Source organism: Nicotiana tomentosiformis, chromosome 1 (genome assembly GCF_000390325.3).
Source record: "Nicotiana tomentosiformis chromosome 1, ASM39032v3, whole genome shotgun sequence".
Classification (NCBI taxonomy): domain Eukaryota; kingdom Viridiplantae; phylum Streptophyta; class Magnoliopsida; order Solanales; family Solanaceae; genus Nicotiana; species Nicotiana tomentosiformis.
The window spans coordinates 3,229,057-3,246,986 of NC_090812.1; the positions used below are offsets into that span (position 1 = coordinate 3,229,057).

At 43.1% G+C, this 17,930-nt stretch overlaps 1 protein-coding gene across 1 annotated transcript; it reads right to left on the reverse strand.

Moving 5' to 3' along the window:
- Positions 1–16,266: 16,266 nt before the first annotated feature.
- Positions 16,267–17,641, reverse strand: LOC138895647 (uncharacterized). Its single transcript, XM_070180372.1, has 2 exons — positions 17,311–17,641; positions 16,267–16,430 (listed from the first exon to the last, which is right to left on the reverse strand). Exons 1-2 carry the CDS (start codon positions 17,639–17,641, stop codon positions 16,267–16,269), a joined length of 495 nt encoding a protein of 164 aa, XP_070036473.1.
- Positions 17,642–17,930: the final 289 nt, after the last annotated feature.

A 17,930-nucleotide genomic window follows, 5' to 3' on the forward strand; every position in this document is an offset into this window, starting at 1 on the left:
CGCACAATCTCAATCCTTTGAGTGGAATATTTGTAATATGTGTGGTGGTCAAGATGGCCATTGGGATGGTTGTCCTAATTTTGTTCATCCTTCTCTGAGCCCTTATTATGATCTTTCTAATGATATTTCTGAGTTTGATAGGGGCAATGAAGTGCAGGATATGGAGCCTGATGCATATATTAGGGATATTCTGAGGCAAGTAGCAGAGCAACAGGATGAACTCAAAAAAGATATGAAAAGAATGAGGGCAGCAATCACAAGAATGAAGGCCAATATGGAAGAATTGAATGAAGAGAGCGAGTACCAGCAAGAGAAAATTTTTGAAAAAGAGGAGATTTTGAGCCAAACTTGGCTGGCAGAACAGGCTGAAAAGTTAGAAATATATGAAGCTCAACATGAGGAACTTACTGATGGGATGAGACACTTTATAGAGGGAAGATCTAAACTGGGACAAGGGATCTATAAATTTGTCACTACTATTCACGACTTGCAAGATAAATTAAATGCAAAGGTTGTTGCGTCTATCGCCCAACAAAATAGTAATGAGTTGTCAGAAGCTGAAAAGGAGCTTATACGCCAAATTGAGGAGCTAAAAGTGGAGAGCCAATCATTCGAGCATATTTCTGTTGATGATGCCCATGTTGAGAAAAGTACACTAGAGCCATGCGAGGTAGCAGATAATGTTATATTTGAAGACTCTAATGTGTGCACATATGAGGATATAAATAGTAATACAATTCTAAAGTTGGGGCGTGTTGGTCCTCATTCTAAACATTTTTCGACATTGTATTTGGATGATGACATGGAAATCGAGTCATCTAAGCCTTTGGAGGAGTCAATGGAAGAGGAACATGATGCCTATATTTTTGAATTTGTCATGCCAAAAAGCAAAAAATACATTCCTCATCTAAAGGCCGAGAAGTGTAGAGTGAAAAATTTATTACTTGGCCTGGTTATCTTTGTAGCCCCACCACTGGAGCATAGCCGCAAACTGGATGCCATGTTAGGGGCTCAATTCATAAGTTCGAGGTGGAGGCAAAAAGTGGTTCACGTCGTGCCGCTACGTTAAATCAGGCGCTTGTTGGGAGGCAACCCAGCGTTACTGCTTTCTTTTATTTTTGTTTACTTTTTATTTTATTTTATTTTTATTATTTTGTAGTATTTATTTTTGTTTTGTAGGATTATGAGCATAGGAAGCAAAGCCATTAGAAGAGTGCAAAAGCAAGCTAGATGGTGAGGACTAAGTGTGGGGTGCCCACACAAAGGACGATGCCTGGGGAAGTCTGAGTACCTCGTGAGCCGCTATTGCTTCGGCCTTTGGCCTACCAGGGAGTCTCGTTTACCCTCTTATTATTTATAATGTGCATTGAGGACATTGCAAAATTTTAAGTGTGGGGTGAGGAGATCGTTTGGATAAGTTTCTGTGCTATTTTAGCTTAGTTGTAGTACTCATTCTTAAGTGTAGTAGCTTTTGTGAAAAAAAAAAAAAAAAACAAAAAAGTAGAAAAATTAGACTTTTCCCGACGATTGATCTCCTAGACAGTTTTCTTGAGGGATTAAAGTCTAAACAAAAATTTAAAATATGTCTTTTAGCTTTCTTTAGGTAGTAATAATCCCCTGTGGTTTTTCTTTGTGCCTCGGTTCTTTTCCATGGGATGTAGTTTGAACCGGGTAGTTTTTTTCTTTTAGAGTAGAGTAGGAATGTAGGGAATAAAAGGAGGAAGAATGATGATGCCTTGTTAAAATGGATAGCATGTTTTGTGGCGCCTATGTCTCGTTTACATGACTTATGTTCACTTTGCGCTTAATGCTTAATATCTCGTTGCTCCATGAATACTTGCATTGTTTGAGAGTCGGAATGTGATCGTTCTTAGTGAGTCATGTGCCATGTGTGGTGAGGTTTTTGTGTAGTCCATGTAGTGTACTTGTGTCTAGAACTTGCCCGGTATGTGAGTTGAAGCGAAATTTTAGGTGATGCTCGGTTTGAAAAATAATTTTAGGCTTTCTTTGATCTTTTTGAGCTTATTGCTTATCACAAATAAAATCTATCCCTAGTTAACCCTTTTTGAGCCTGTAGACCTTTTATTTGGTACCCACATTACAAGCCTATACCCTTTTTATTCTTAATTGACATTGTTTTGATCCTTTTACCTCTTAAAGCACTTTAATTGTTAGATGAGCGCTAAAAGAAGTAAGAAGGGACTAAGTGTGGGGTGACTTTTGAGTGGAACCAATGAAAGAAAGAAGGGTGCACTTATTTTGTAAAATAATACGCCACTAGCGAAAAAAAAAAAGAAAAAAAGAAAGAAAGAAAAATATAGAGGAATAAATTGTTGTCTTATTCTTGCTAGTGGGTATGAATTAAAGTAGTGCTTAAAGAAAGAGGAAATATTGTTGGGGTGATATTATTTGTGAAATTGAAGTGGTGTTGAAGAATTTGCGCTTAAGTTATTTGATGATGTGTTAAAGTGCTTAGGAGGTTGAGTCACTATTCCTAAAATATATCCTACCCGTCCCTTAGCCCACATTACAACCATGAAAAAGTCCTAATTGATTTTAGATCGAGCGAGCTTACATTAGTAGAGATTTACATTAAGGGCAAGCCTATGGTACCAACTGCATGCATGCGACTTCTTTTGTGAGAGTGAGCGATTTTCTTTGTGAGCATGAGATTCGAATGTGTGGATTGATTCTACTCTCTTTACTTTTGTTGTGAGGGCACATGGTTTCACGAGGGATAGGTAACGTTATTAGACTTCTCTATGATGTTGGGTGTTCAAGCCATGAGTGCATTGTGACATTGAGTCGGTTTTTGAGGTTAGGATTGTTATGAGCATGTTGTCTTTGTTCGAATATGTTTAAAGAAGGGCCTAAGAAAAGGGAAGTGTGTTGATGCATAGTCTAGAGCCTAATTGTAGCAAATAACCATGGTCATAGGTGCAGTGTGCTTTGAATGATAAGAGTTTAATTTTGTTTCGTCTACTATAGGATGGTTTGTTCGAGGACGAACAAAGGTTTAAGTGTGGGGTAGGTGATGTTTGGCATATTTCGATCTGTGTTGATGTTACTTTGCCCATGCTTTAACCACTTTTTGATGTTATTTAATCTTTAAAACACCCAACATGGTGTAATTATTGGTTTGATGACTAATTAAGTTATGTGTGACGATTTAAGGTGTTCGGAGTGCAAAATATGAAGAAAAGGTGGTTTAGCTAGAGGAAGAAGGGTTGGATGCATCGCATCCAACCTAGGAAAACATCATCATGCATGCAACCTTAGCAGTGAAGTTGGGCCATCGCGTCTGCCATCGCATGCGAAACTGGGAAGTAGAAGTGAAGCTGGATGCGTCGCGTCCACCATCGCATGCAAGCTGAGAAATAGAGGACAAGGTGGATGCGTCGCATCCACCTTCGCAGGCAAAAATTGAAATGGAGGACAAGGTGGATGCGTCGCATCCACCTTAGCATCAACCCCTGAAGCCGATTTGGACTAGGAATAGGAGAGCTTTGGCCCACGACTTTTGTACGCAATATATAAGCTAAAAACGCCTCTTTGAGGTTATCTAACATATTGGGAAGGGAGAAAAAGCCACGACAAAGCTGTGGAGGCCGGAATTCATCAAGTTTCATCTTTCTCCTACCAAACTTAGTAATTTTTATGTTTCTTTGTATGATTTGTTGTTTGGCTACCATGTCTATATGGAGCTAAACTTCACGTTCTAGGGTTGTGGTTCTTTCATGACTATTGTTATTCGGATATTGATTTTGACTTCTTGATTTATCATATTAGTTTATTTATTCAATCTTGCGCTTAATTATTTAATTGCTTGATCACCAATTGAATATTATCTACGAATCTAGAATTGAACTCGAAAGTGGGAATTCTATATTGCATATAGGATTGAGTAGGGCAAGTTCTTGAACTCGGGCATCGGGGAACGGATTCGTGGTTAGGATAGACATATACCTAATTGCCTTGCTTGGTTGATTTACAGGAATTATAAATGCGTTCTTGTTGATTCTAACTCCATAGACATATAGGCGTTAGGTTAGCTTGAATAGGCGAGTAAGAACTCGACAGATTCTTATGAGCATTAACCCTGTCAACCAATAAGCTAGATAAATTAGTCGGTCAATTCAATTGAAGAATACAATAGGATTGTTAGATAGCCCATAACCCTAGATCGTTTTCATTACATTGATATCATAAAAATCTGCTCTTTCTCTGTTCAAAGTTTATTATTTATATTTTTCTTATTTAATTAGTTTAGAATAAAATATTTTTAGATTTAATTCGTGTTTAGATAATTGGGATAGTCTAATTTAGTTAATAGTTAATCATAAGTCCTCGTGGGTTCGACATCCGACTTTTCTGTGAGCCCGAGGCGTTGGAGAGGTTAGTGACTAAGATAGGGCCTGAGTGCCGAGCTGTGAACTATGTGAGGGTATATGGATGGGGTTACATGCCGCAACGAGCCTTATATCTATTTATGGACTGTGGATAGGGTTGCACACCGTAACGAGCTTTATGGCTACTTATATGATTGGGTCAGGCTGCACGCCGCAATAATATAGCGCTTGGGCTGGAAGGAACCCCTCCGGAGTCTGTACACCCTCAGCGATCGCAGGTACCTATTGAGAGTGTGTATTGAGGGCTGAGAGCCGAGAGTATGAGCTGATGAGATGAGTTGAGTGACTGCTGTCTTGAGAGGCTGTACTTGCTTTTATTTATTGTTGCACTTAGTTGCTATCTAATGTTGTTGTGAAATTTTTGGAAGATTCATATCTGTTTTACTTGGGCTCGAACTGAATTGACTTATACCACTGGATTTGAAGGCATGTTCACTCTTTACTGAAAACTTTTGAAATGTTCTGTATTATTATTATAGTTTGTTACTACTTCTCAGGTCCTTATTTAATTATGTTACTTGCTGAGTTGGTTGTACTCATTCTACACCCTGCACTTCATGTGCAGATCTAGGTGTGTACGGTTATGGCGGTCGCTGAGTTCATGCACGGGCTGATTATCGGAGACTTACCAGGTAGCTGTCGACATCCGCAGTCCTTGTTTCTCCTTTCTACTATCATTTCTCTCTTGTATTGGCATTTGGCACAGACTGTAGTAGACTCTGTTTCTAGATTGATTATTAGATGCTCATGACTTAGTGACACCCCAATGTCGGGCTATTTTTTCTGCACTTATGTTTTATTTGGGTTTTACCCCCATTTTTATGAAAACGTCCGGTTATTTTAAATGTCTTAATTTATTTCTGTTAAATTTTAAAAGTGTTTTGGAAAGGTCTGCTTGCCTATTATCGATAGGCGCCATCACGATGGGTTAGGTTTTGGGTCGTGACAAGTTGGTATCAGAGCCTAGGTTATATAGGTCTCACGAGTCATGAGCAGGTTTAGTAAAGTCTTGCAGATCAGTACGGAGACGTCTGTACTTATCTTCGAGAGGCTGCAGAACCCTTAGGAAACTCCACATCCTTGAATTCTTGTTGTGCGAATCTGTTGATTCTAGTAACTAAACATCTGTTGTTTCATTCTCTCATAGATGGTGAGGACTCGTACTACTGGGCAGGATGGACAGCCACCAGTACCACCAGCTAGGGCTGCGAGAGGTCGAGGTCGCGGTAGAGGCTGCGGTAGGGGCAGAGGTATAGCCGGCGCAGCAGCTGGGGCAGTACCTATAGATCCACCAGTTGCCCCAGATCAGGACCGGATTCTAGTTGTTGATGCACCAGCCTAGGCACAGGTGCCTAGGAACCACCTGTGCCTATTGTGATTCCAGGCCTTCAGGAGGCCTTAGCTCAAATTCTGACCACGTGTACTAGTCTTGATCAGGCGGTCTATGGTCCAGCCGTAGCAGCCACTTCTCAGGCCGGTGGAGGTGCTCAGACTCCCGCTGCCCGTACCCCAGAGCAGGTGGTACAGGGATTCCAGACACCGGGAGCACCACCAGCCCAGCCGATTGCAGCTGCTCAGGACTATGTGGTTCTTGCTATGCCTGAAGATGAGCAGCGTAGATTAGAGAGGTTTGGGAGACTCCAGCCTCCATCTTTCAGTGATATCGAGGGAGAGGATGCACATGGTTTCTTGGACAGATGTTAGAGGATACTCCGTACAACATGTATTCTAGAGGCCAGTGGGGTCTCGTTCACTACTTTTCAATTCTTTGGAGTTGTCTTCAGTTGGTGGGAGGATTATGAGTGGTGTAGGTCGGTCGGCGTAGCACCCCTTACCTGGCAGCAGTTCTCCGGTCTATTCCTAGAGAAGTTCGTGCCATAGTCCTGCAGAGAGGAGCTGCGCAGGTAGTTCGAGCAGCTTTTTCATGGTGATATGTATGTGACGCAGTATGAGATGCGATTCTCAGAGTTGGCCCGTCATGCTATCTATTTGGTTCCCACACATAGGGAGAGGATCATGAGGTGTATAGATGGCCTCACTTCTCAGTTGCGATTGCTTATGACAAGAGAGAGTGTATCTGGTGCTACTTTTGATGAGGTTGTCGACATTGCGCGTCAGAGTGAGATGGTTCGCAGTCAGGAGAGGGTTGAGAGAGAGGCCAAGAGGACTCGTGGACAAGGCGGATTTAGCGATGTCCCTTCTGGGGGCAGTTCCACCACGGTAGGGGTCGTCCTTTCAGACATGCTCAGATGGCTCGCCCAGTCCACTGTGGTGCATCATCTGACCATGGTTCACACAGTTATCAGTAGGGCCATTTATCTCTCAATGACCTCCCAGCTCAGAGTTCATCCCGTGTTCCATCAGGTCACAGATCGTCTATTCCAGGTCCTTCTACCAGTCATCTCGGTGCTCGGGGATCCCTTCAGTCCCCAGCACCAGCACCGGGGAGTTGCTATGAGTGTGGAGAGTTTGGCCACATCAGGAGACATTGTCCTCGCCTTACGGGTGGTCCGGCTCAGCAGAGGAGCCAGTCTACGACATCAGCACCAGTCTCTTCACCACTCGCTCAGCCAACTCGGGGTGGAGCCCAGTCAGTTAGGGGTCTCCCGAGAGGGGGAGGCAGATCAGGGGATGGCTAGGACCATTTCTATGCCCTCCCTTCCATACCAGATGCCATTGGTTCAGATGCTGTGATTACAGGTATTGTCTCAGTTTGCCACAGAGATGCCTCTGTATTATTTGACCATGGTTCCACTTATTCATATGTTTCCTCATATTTCGCTCATTTTCTGGATATGCCCTGTGAGTCTTTAGTTTCATCTGTTCATGTATCTACTCCTGTGGGCGATACTATTATTGTGGACCATATATAGCGGTCATGTGTGGTGACTATTAGGGGTCTGGAGACCAGAGTGTATCTTTTGCTGCTTAGTATGGTCGATTTTGATGTGATATTGGGTATGGATTGGTTGTCTCCATGTCATGCTATTCTAGATTGTCATGCTAAGACTGTGACGTTGGCGATGCCGGGGTTGACGAGGGTTGAGTGGAGTGGTTCTATAGACTATGTTCCCAGTAGAGTGATTCCATACTTGAAGGCCTAGCAGATGGTTGAGAAGGGTTGTCTATCCTATTTGGCTTTTGTGAGGGATGTTAGTGCAGAGACTTCTGCCATTGATTCTGTTCCGGTGGTGCATGATTTTCCCAATCTTTTTCCTGCATACCGCCTGACAGGGATATTGGCTTTGGTATTGATTTGGTACCGGGCACTCAGCCCATTTCTATTCCACCGTATTGTATGGCACCAGCAGAGTTGAAGGGACAACTTCAGGAACTCTTTGATAAGGGGTTTATTAGACCTAGCGTGTCACCGGTTCTATTTGTAAAGAAGAAAGATGGTTCTATGAGGATGTGCATTGACTACAGGCAGTTGAACAAGGTCACGGTCAAGAACAAGTATCCTTTGCCACGTATTGATGATCTATTTGACCAGTTTCAGGGGGCGAGGGTGTTCTCCAAGATTGATTTGAGGCTAGGGTATCACCAGCTGAAGATTTGGGATTCGGATATTCTTAAGACAGCTTTCAAGGCCCGATATGGCCATTATGAGTTCCTCGTGATGTCTTTTGGGCTGACTAACGCCCTGGCATCGTTCATGCATTTGATGAATAGTGTGTTTCAGCCTTATTTAGACTCGTTCATTATTTTATCCATTGATGATATCCTGGTGTACTCTTGTAGCCAGGATGAGTATGCTCAGCATTTGAGGATTGTGTTACAGAGATTTAGGGAGGAGAAGCTTTATGCAAAGTTCTCCAAGTGTGAGTTTTGGCTCGGTTCAGTGGCGTTCTTAGGGCACATGGTGTCGAGCGAGGGTATTCAGGTGGATCCAAAGAAGATGGAGGCGGTGCAGAGTTAGCCCAGACCGTCCTCAGCCACGGAGATTAGGAGCTTTCTTGGTTCGGCAGGCTATTACCATCATTTTGTGGAGAGCTTTTCATCTATTGCATCGCCTTTGACCAAATTGACCCAAAAGGGTGCTCCATTCAGGTGGTCGGATGAGTGTGAGGCGAGCTTTCAGAAGCTCAAGACTGTTTTGACCATGACTCCAGTTCTAGTTCTACTATCAGCTTCTAGTTCTTACACAATGTATTGTGATGCCTCGCGGATAGGTATTGGATGTGTTCTGATGTAGGAGGGTAGAGTGATTGCTTATGATTCGCGCCAGTTGAAGACCCATGAGAAGAACTATCATGTCTATGATCTTGAGTTAGCAGCTATGGTTCACGCCTTGAATATTTGGCGGTACTACTTGTACGGGGTCCATTGTGAGATCTACACTGATCACCGGAGTTTGCAGCATCTGTTCAAGCAGAAGGATCTTAACTTGCATCAGCGGAGGTGGTTGGAGCTTCTCAAGGACTATGATATCACCATTCTGTACCATCCCGGGAAGGCCAATATAGTGGTCGATGCCTTAAGTCGCCGGGCCTAGAGTTTGGAGAGTTTAGCATATCTTCCAGCAGCAAAGAGACCCTCGGTATTGGATGTTCAGGCCTTAGCTAGCCATCTTGTTAGATTGGATATTTCAAAGCCGAGTCAGGTATTGGCTTATGTGGTCTCTAGGTCTTCTCTTTATGATCGTATCAGGAAGCGTCAGCATGATGACCCCCATCTTCTCGTCCTCCAGGACAGGGTTCGGCGAGGTCATGCTAGAGATGTGACTATTGGTGGTGATGCCATGTTGAGGATGCATGGCCGAATATGTGTGCCCAATGTGGATGGGCTTCGGGAGTTGATTCTTGAGGAGTCCCACAGCTCGCGGTATTCCATCCATCCAGGTGCCACGAAGATGTACCAGGATTTGAGACAGCACTATTAGTAGAGGAGGATGAAGAAGGATATAGTTGGGTTTGTGGCTCGGTGTCTCAACTGTCAGCAGGTTAAGTATGAGCATCAGAGACCGGGTGGCTTGCTTCAGAGGTTAGAGATCCCAGAGTGGAAGTGGGAGCGGTTCACCATGGATTTCGTAGTTGGTCTCCCACGGACTTCGAGGAAGTTCGATGCTATTTGGGTGATTGTGGATTGGCTGACCAAGTCCGCGCACTTCATTCCAGCTGGTACTACTTACTCTTCAGAGCGGTTGGTTGAGATTTACATCCGAGAGATTGTTCGCCTTCATGTCCCAGTTTCTATCATTTCGGATAGAGGCACGCAGTTTACATCGCAGTTTTGGAGAGGCATGCAGCGAGAGTTGGGTACTCAGGTTGAGTTGAGCATAACCTTTCACCCTCAGACGGACGGACAGTTCGAGCGCACTATCCAGATATTGGAGGACATGTTACGCGCTTGTGTCATTGATTTTCGGGGTTCATGGGACCAGTTTCTGCTGCTCGCGGAGTTTGCATATAACAATAGTTATCAGTCGAGCATTCAGATGGCTCTGTACGAGGCTTTATATGGGAGGCGGTGTAGATCTACGGTGGGATGGTTTGAGCTGGGTGAGGCTAGGCTCTTGGGTACAGACTTGGTCCAGGATGCATTAGAGAAGGTGAAATTGATTCAGGAGTGGCTTCGCACGACGCAGTCTAGGCAGAAGAGCTATGCTGACAGGAAGGTCCGTGATATGTCTTTCATGGTCGGGGAGAAAGTTCTGCTGAAGGTATCACCCAAGAATAGTGTTATGAGGTTTGGGAAGAGGGGCAAGTTGAGCCCTCGGTTCATTGGGCCTTTTGAGGTACTTCATAGGATCGGGGAGGTGGCTTACAAGCTTGCCTTGCCACCTAGCCTGTCGAGTGTGCATCCAGTATTTCATATTTCTATGCTCCGGAAGTATATTGGCAACCCGTTCCATGTTTTGGATTTCAGCACGGTTCAGTTGGATAGTGATATGACTTATGATGTGGAACCGGTGGCCATTTTGGAGCGGCAGGTTCAGAAGTTGAGGTCAAAGGATATAGCTTCAGTGAATGTGCAGTGGAGAGGTCAACCTATAGAGGAGGCCACTTGGGAGACCGAGTGGGAGATGTGGAGCAGATATCCATACCTATTTGAGACTCCAGGTATGTTTCTAGACCCGTTCGAGAACGAATGTTTGTTTAAGAGGGGGAGGATGTAACGACCCGACCGGTCATTTCGAGAGTTATAGCCCCATTTTCCCCAATTCTGCTTCTTTTGTGCCTGTATTATGTCTTACCGGGTTGGTTGGTTTGGGTCCGGAGTGGTTTTGGATTGAATTGAGACACTTAGTCTCTTAATTAGAAGCTTAAGTTGGAAAAGTCGATCGGATGTCGACTTGGGGGAAAACAACCTTGGATTTTAATTTGTATGGTTTTGTTAGCTCCGTTAGGTGATTTTGGACTTAGGAGTACATCCGGAATGTGATTTGGAGGTCCGTAGTAAAATTAGGCTTGAATTGGCGAAAGTTAGAATTTTGGCGATTTTGGTTGGCAGTGGAAATTTTGATATTGGGATCGGATTGGATTTCTGGAATTTGGAATAGGTTCGTGGTGTCATTTTTGACTTGTGTGTAAAATTTGAAGTCAATCGGAAGTGGTTTGGTAGGTTTCGGAGTCGTTTGTGGAATTTGGAACTTTCGAAGTTTTTTAGGCTTGAATCCGAGTGTAATTGGTGTTTTGATGTTGTCTTGAGTGATTCGAAGGTTCGACTAAGTTCTCTTGGGGTTATATAACTTGTTGGTATGATCGGTTGATGTCCCGGAGGCCTCGGGGTGATTTCGTGTGGTTAATGGCTTGATGGGAGTGATATGAGCCAAACCCACACCACAATTGAGTAGCGAGGCGGTCGATGCAATAATAAACCCAAAAAAGGTGGGGATCGAATCCACAGGGAGTTAGAATATGGGATTAGGTGTATACCTAAGTTAATAGCAAGTTTTGGCTTTAATTACACTTCCACAAACTTGATTGGTTTTTCTACTTCTAACTTTACTCTAAAGATTGCAATAATTGAAACTAAGGACAATATTTTTGTTGTTGCTTTTCAAATGTTTAAAGAGACTAGGGTAGTGACTTCTACCTAGGTGGATATCTAACGGGTAGCAAAATCTAGGGCAAGCTTGATTAGTTGGGATTGTAATATAGCTATCACACCCGAATACTCACTCTATACCTCTCGATAATTTGAGTGATTTTGCCCAATTTGGCCTTTTCAAGTCCAAATGGGTATCCATGCAAATCAAGTGATATTAGCTCAAGTTGGGTATTACTATCTCTGGGTTTATCCCTTTAATTGGGGCTATCAATTTCTTGAGTTCACCCCAATTCCTTGTTAAGCCTAGTTTTCCTAGACTTAGTCCCTCTTTCTCAAGTAGAGACTAAGTCATAAAGGCATGAATCAATGCTTGCAACCATTAATTCTTGAGTTCTAGCAAGAACTAGGCTAAATATCACTAACCCATTCACATTCAAGTCCTAAAATCAAATACCCATTAAATACCCACACTAGGGTTGGGTCACAACCCTAGCTATGGGTTTAGCTACTCATGGAAATAACAGAAATTAAAGATGAATTGAAGATAAAATCCATAATATTAATTTATGGAATGAAATTCTAATACTAAGAAGTTAATCTAGTACAAACATTTCCAGAAAAAATAAAACCAGCCATCACAGGTGCTCATACAAAACATAACATAACCTGACACACCCTAAAAATGACAAAAAGTTCTATTTATACTAAGTTGAAAATATCTGACAAAAAAGACCCTACGGAGGTTGTGCGGCCGCGTAATTCTGAGTGCGGACGCACTCTTGCTTTCGCGGCCGCATAATTCTGATGCGGGCCGCGTTCTTCTCTTTTGAATCTGGGAACTTTTGCGGACCGCATAAATCTAAGAGCGGTCATGCTCCAGATTATACGGCTGCATAAAAGTGATGCGGTTCACGTTCTTGAGTTTGGCTTGAAATCAACTCTCTGATTCTTCATCTTGCGGACCGCATAATTTCGATCGCGGCCGTACAAGGGACTTCCGCGGCCGCACATTTTTGGTGCGATCCACACTTCTCTCTTTTGCTTAAGTTGTCAGCTCTCTGAATCTCAGTCATCACGGTCCGCGTTATTTCAATTGCGGCCGTACAGGGACTTTCGCGGTCGCACATTTCTGGTGCGGACCGCGCTCATCACTTAGCCCAAAATCACACTCTCTGGATCTCCCTCTTGCAGACCGCATAATTTTGATCGCGGCCGCGTCATAGCTTTCGTGGCCGCACAATATTTGTGCGGTCCACGCTTCGGACATCTTTGCCCAGCCTTGGTTTTTGTTCAACTTTTGACCCCTTTGTGAGTTGATTTTGATTCCTTTGGCTCATTTTGAACAATTCCTACAAGAAAGCATATTTCAATAGTTTCCGGAAATACCTTCAAGCATTTTTGGCCTAAAACACAAGTAAAAGAGAGCAAATAATAGGTTAAAATCCATACTTATCAACTCCCCCAAACTTAAGCTTTTGATTTGTCCTCAAGCAAATAAGGTAATTCCCACCTCCACTAGAAAAAAGGATATTTCAGCTGGTCTAAGGTGAATCAATCATGCATCAATTGGGACTAATAATTACCCTCAACACAAATGAATTATCAACAACACCATGTTTTGACCTTTTGAGTACTATAGTTCTAATATGACACTAGAGCATCAAGAGTTGACTTAATTCACCAAGGAAGCTCGCTCTATCACGTAGGTCATTGTGGAACCCAAACTCCTCCTCCTCTACTTCTCCATGAGTAAATCTCACTTTAGAATGTAACACTCAAAACAAGGTTTGTGAAGAAGTGCGCTCATCTCTCTCAAAAGAATGTCACAAGTCCTGCTCTAAGTACCTTAAGCTTGCCCCTTATGCAAATCACTACTAATGTAAGCTCACTCAACTTAAAATCATATAGGGCTTTTTCGGGAAAGTAATGAAGGCTTTTGGATCAAGGTAGGACTTATCGGCATATGATGGTTTCATCTTTCCTTAAGCACTCCATTTTCTCTTTTTTTTGGTCCTACTTTCTTGACTCTTTGATTCATTTTCTTCTTCCTTAGGGGAACTAAAGAGACGTAATGTCACTCTTTCTTGCTCATGACAATCATTTTTCTCCTTTTCTAATCACCCCATGCTTTTCATCCTTGCTTTCCTTGAATCCCTTCAACTTTCTACTTTATTCACTTTCTTTTTGGCATATTTCTTTTTGGCTTTTCTTCCTTTTCCATGTCACTCTTTTTTGTTCTTTGTACCTTTTATCACTTTCACATTCCTCGTCTCTCCCCCAAACTTATGTTTTTGCCAATTGTATCAAGAATGCTAAGGAAAGCTTGGGTGCCAAGAGAGGGTCATTATACAACTGATAAAGGCTTATAACATGGCTATTGAAAAAAAAACTTCGGCTCAAAGGGGTTGACTAGGGATATCACATTGGTAGGCTACGGGAGCTTTCAAGTTTCAAATTGGATGAAGGAGAGCCTACAATCATTTCTCAAGTCGAGCTACACTTAGAATTTTGCCTAGACAAACATTCAGGGCAAGTTCTAGACTTATTGGCACGGAACTTGGACTTGCAATTCAATACCTCACCTCTCAAGCTGCTGGATTGTTAAAGAGAACAGAATCGAGGGCCCACAACAACCCTAGATAAGATTGAAAATCACAAATGGCTCAAAGAAATCACTCGATGATTGTTTTAGTTAACACAAGAGTCTAAAGGTCACAACTAGAGCTATTCTTTGCCAATCAACTTGTTTCTAACCATAAGGTCGAAGGTAAATGTGTTAGTACCAAGTGAAGCCTGCTTGAGACACATTTATTCATTACTACTATATATACAAAAACATAAAGAAAACGGACTCAATCCTTTAAGAAGGTTGTAACGCTATCCATCATTGGGAAGAGCCACCCGGTTCACACAACATCCACCTTTGGAAAGAACCATGGCATTAATAAAACCAAAGGCTTATTGTTCACACAAAACGTAAAAAGAAGCTAACAACTTAAAAAGAAGCTACTAAAGTAAATAAGAAGCTATGCTACTAAGGAAAAACAACGAAAGTAGTTATGAAGTAAACTACGGAAAGTAGACTGAATATGTACAAAATGAAGTAAAGCGAATATATACATAATGGGAATGAATGTATACGTCACATGGTAAGAATATATACATACCAAAAGTGAAAATAAAGATCAATAACGATAAAAATAAAGATAAAGAAAAATAGTATAATGGTTATAACATACTAAATGTCATCAAATCAAAATGGCCCACCCCCCAAATGAAAAATAGCATTGTCCTCAATGCTCATAATAAATAAGAACAGGAAAAAGGGGTAGAGAGTAGAGAAAATTCCATATGCGGTCTCTGTCTGCGTCGGGTCCTCAACACCCTCTGTATCCTCTAACTAGATCTCTGCATCCTCTGACTGGGGGACTAAGGGGTTGTTAAGCATCTGAATCAGCTCCGCAACAGTATGTGTAGTGGTAGCCGGCTCCTCAGACTGGCCGGCTATTGCATCTGATGCCTCGGGCACTGCTGCATGTGCTGCTGGGACTGTCTCCTCCATGAGCAGGTCTAGTGGAATATCACCAGCAGAAGCAATCTTCTCAACCTCTTTCCTCAACTTCTCCACTGAATCCTTAGATTCCTGAGTCTTACGCATCTTCTTCACATGCTTCCCCAAATCCTTGATAATCCTCCCATGTGTATTAAGAGTCTCCCAAATCTTCTTCTGGTCGTCCAGAATCTTTTTCTGGTTGTCCAGAATCTTCTTCAAAGAGTCCTCCACTGATGGAGGTACCTGAGGCTCTAATGGGACTGAAGACTGTGCTGCCACTGCACTGGATATGGCAGTCATCTTTGTGGTAGCTGCCTGCATCCAGTTGTTTAGACTGGATAGAGTGTGTGAAACCCGCAGTGCAATTTGAGGGTAGGTAGAAGATGTGGGCACTGATAGTGGCACTGAGAGGGAAGGTCTGGAGGAAGGAGGAGGCATGGCAGCTGCTCCGGCAGAAGTACCGGTTGCTGTGGAGGGCTCGTTAACTGACCCGGTGGCCACTACCCCTGGCTCTTTAGACTGGCCAGTGGAGGTAGTGGCTTTACCCTTTAATTTAGGGTTGTCCGCTCCCTGGAGGTTGTACCATGAGAAAGGCTTTTTAGCCTTCACCTCCACATCAAAGTGTCTCAGCTCTACCCCTTGGTCTTGGAAATACTCTGTGAGGAAGTTGGGGTAGGGATACGATCTTTCTTCTTTCTGGACTGCATTGGAGATGTTGTAGGACATCAAATTTCCTACATTAATAGGATAGCCTGCCATGATGGAAGCTACCAATACTGCTCGGGGGAGTGGAAGGACATTCTCATGCTGGCACGGGTCAAGACGGCTGCATATGAATGTTTCCCACCCTTTTGCTTCAAAGTTAAGGGTGGCTCTGACAATTTGAACTCTTGTTGTGAGCCATGCAGGTGTTGTCCCCGAAATAGAAAGTATCTTAGCTAGCCATGGGCGAACTGCATCACCCAAGGCTAGCTTTTTCAGGTATTGCACTGCCTCGACATCCTCAAACCCTACATATGTGTTCAGTGCGTGGCCATCAAACCGAAATTTCAAGTTCCGGACCTTCGTCACCTTTGTACCCTTTTTGATGTGGGCAACATTGGAATAAAATTCCTTGACAAGGTATTCATTTGCATCATGCATCCGGTAGGTGAACCATTTCCATCCTTTTCTCTTCGTAAATTGCTTTAGGACATTCAGATTATGCTGGCTTAGGTCTTTGGTTATGAATTGTCGCTCAAGAGTGAGCGACCTTTGGGGCCACCATTCCCGAACGTTTCCATATGCCTTCTCACTTACAAACCTATCAGCTCACACCTCCAGCTTCTTTGATCTATGTAGGCCTCCCACAATTATGTCACCCCCTCTCCCGTCATCCGGAACCTCAACATCATCATCTAAAATGATTGGGGTAGCTGTCGTGGCAGGTGTTGTAGCAGGTGGGGAAGATGGTTCAGATGCCTGACTACCTCCCTCTGAGCCATCAGAATAACTAGAGGAGGAGGTAGGTTCATCGATTAAACGGAGTCTATCGGGGAATTATTGTGATTGTGGCCCCGGTTGTGGTTATACAGAATCCCCCTCAGACGTTTCCCGGGATGAGAGGTATTCACTGGTGTCTGAGGATTCCGGAGGTGATCTATTGAGAGTAATCTTTTTGCCTAAGACTTTCTGGACTGATAGTAGCATGTTAGGTTTTCCTCTACCCTGACCTCGGGAGGATTCTGTGCTTCATTTGGAAGTATCACCTCGACCACGTGAATGCACCATTGTCTTTTCTAACTCACCAGCTGATTCAGTGACGCGGTACGCATAAAAATGGTTGCGGCCACACAATCTGTGCGGTCCTCGAAATTTTGATCGCGGCTGCGAATCCTTAAAGGATTTTGTCAGGCCAAACTTAAGAGAGTTGGAATTTTCCATCTTCCAACTGGTCTGCACAATTTCACCACTTGGCCAATTTTTGTCTTGTCTATTTTTTGCACTGCACACCCAATTCCTGCATACACTTCACAACCAGTTAGTCCAAAACAATGCCTAATCTAACAAGAAAATCAAAAGAAAGAAAAACACATGGGTTGCCTCCCAATAAGCGCTTGATTTAACGTCGCGACACGACACATGTTACCACCATTCATTTGAAATGGAGCAATGCCACAATGTGGCCATCATCGACCTTACCAAGGTAGTGCTTCACCCGGTGCCCATTGACTATAAAGATATCACCATTCTTATTTTTCAAATCAAGAGCACCAAAAGGAGTCACATGTACCACTTCAAAAGGACTACTCCACTTTGATTTAAGTTTTCCCGGAAACATCCGTAACCGAGAGTTAAATAAAAGATCAAGGTCACCTTCTTTGAATTCTTTGTTCTGGATATACTTATCATGTAGGTACTTCATCTTGTCCTTATACAAGGACGAACTGGAGTAAGCATGGAACTGGAACTCATCAAGTTCATTCAATTGCTCCACCCGAAGATTGGCAGCTACATCCCACTCAAGGTTCAATTTCTTCAACGCCCACATGGCCTTATGCTCTAATTCTACCGGAAGGTGACATGCATTCCCAAACACCAACCGATACGGAAACATACCAATTAGAGTCTTGTAATCTGTTCTATAGGCCCAAAGAGCATCGTCAAGTTTCCTTGACCAATCAGTCTGATTCACTTTGACAGTCATGGATAGAATACTCTTGATCTCCCTGTTGGAGACTTCAACCTATTCACTTTCCTGGGGGTGATAGGGGGTTGACACCTTGTGAGTGACACCATACTTGGAGAGTAAAGTGTCAAAGGCTTTGTTGCAAAAATATGAACCCCCATCACTAATGATGGCCCTTGGGGTGCCGAACCTTGTGAATATGTTTTTCTTCAAGAAAGCCACCACACTCCGTGCTTCATTGTTAGGCAAAGTCACAGCTTTAACCCATTTGAAAACGTAATCCACAGCAACAAGAATATATGTGTTC

Coding starts and splice junctions, on each gene's coding strand:
- LOC138895647 (XM_070180372.1), bottom strand. CDS start 17,641: ATGACTGTCAAAGTGAATCAGACTGATTGGTCAAGGAAACTTGACGAT. Junction 16,431..17,310: donor GAACAAAGAATTCAAAGAAG/GTGACCTTGATC, acceptor CTGATGGCTCAG/AGGGAGGTAGTCAGGCATCT.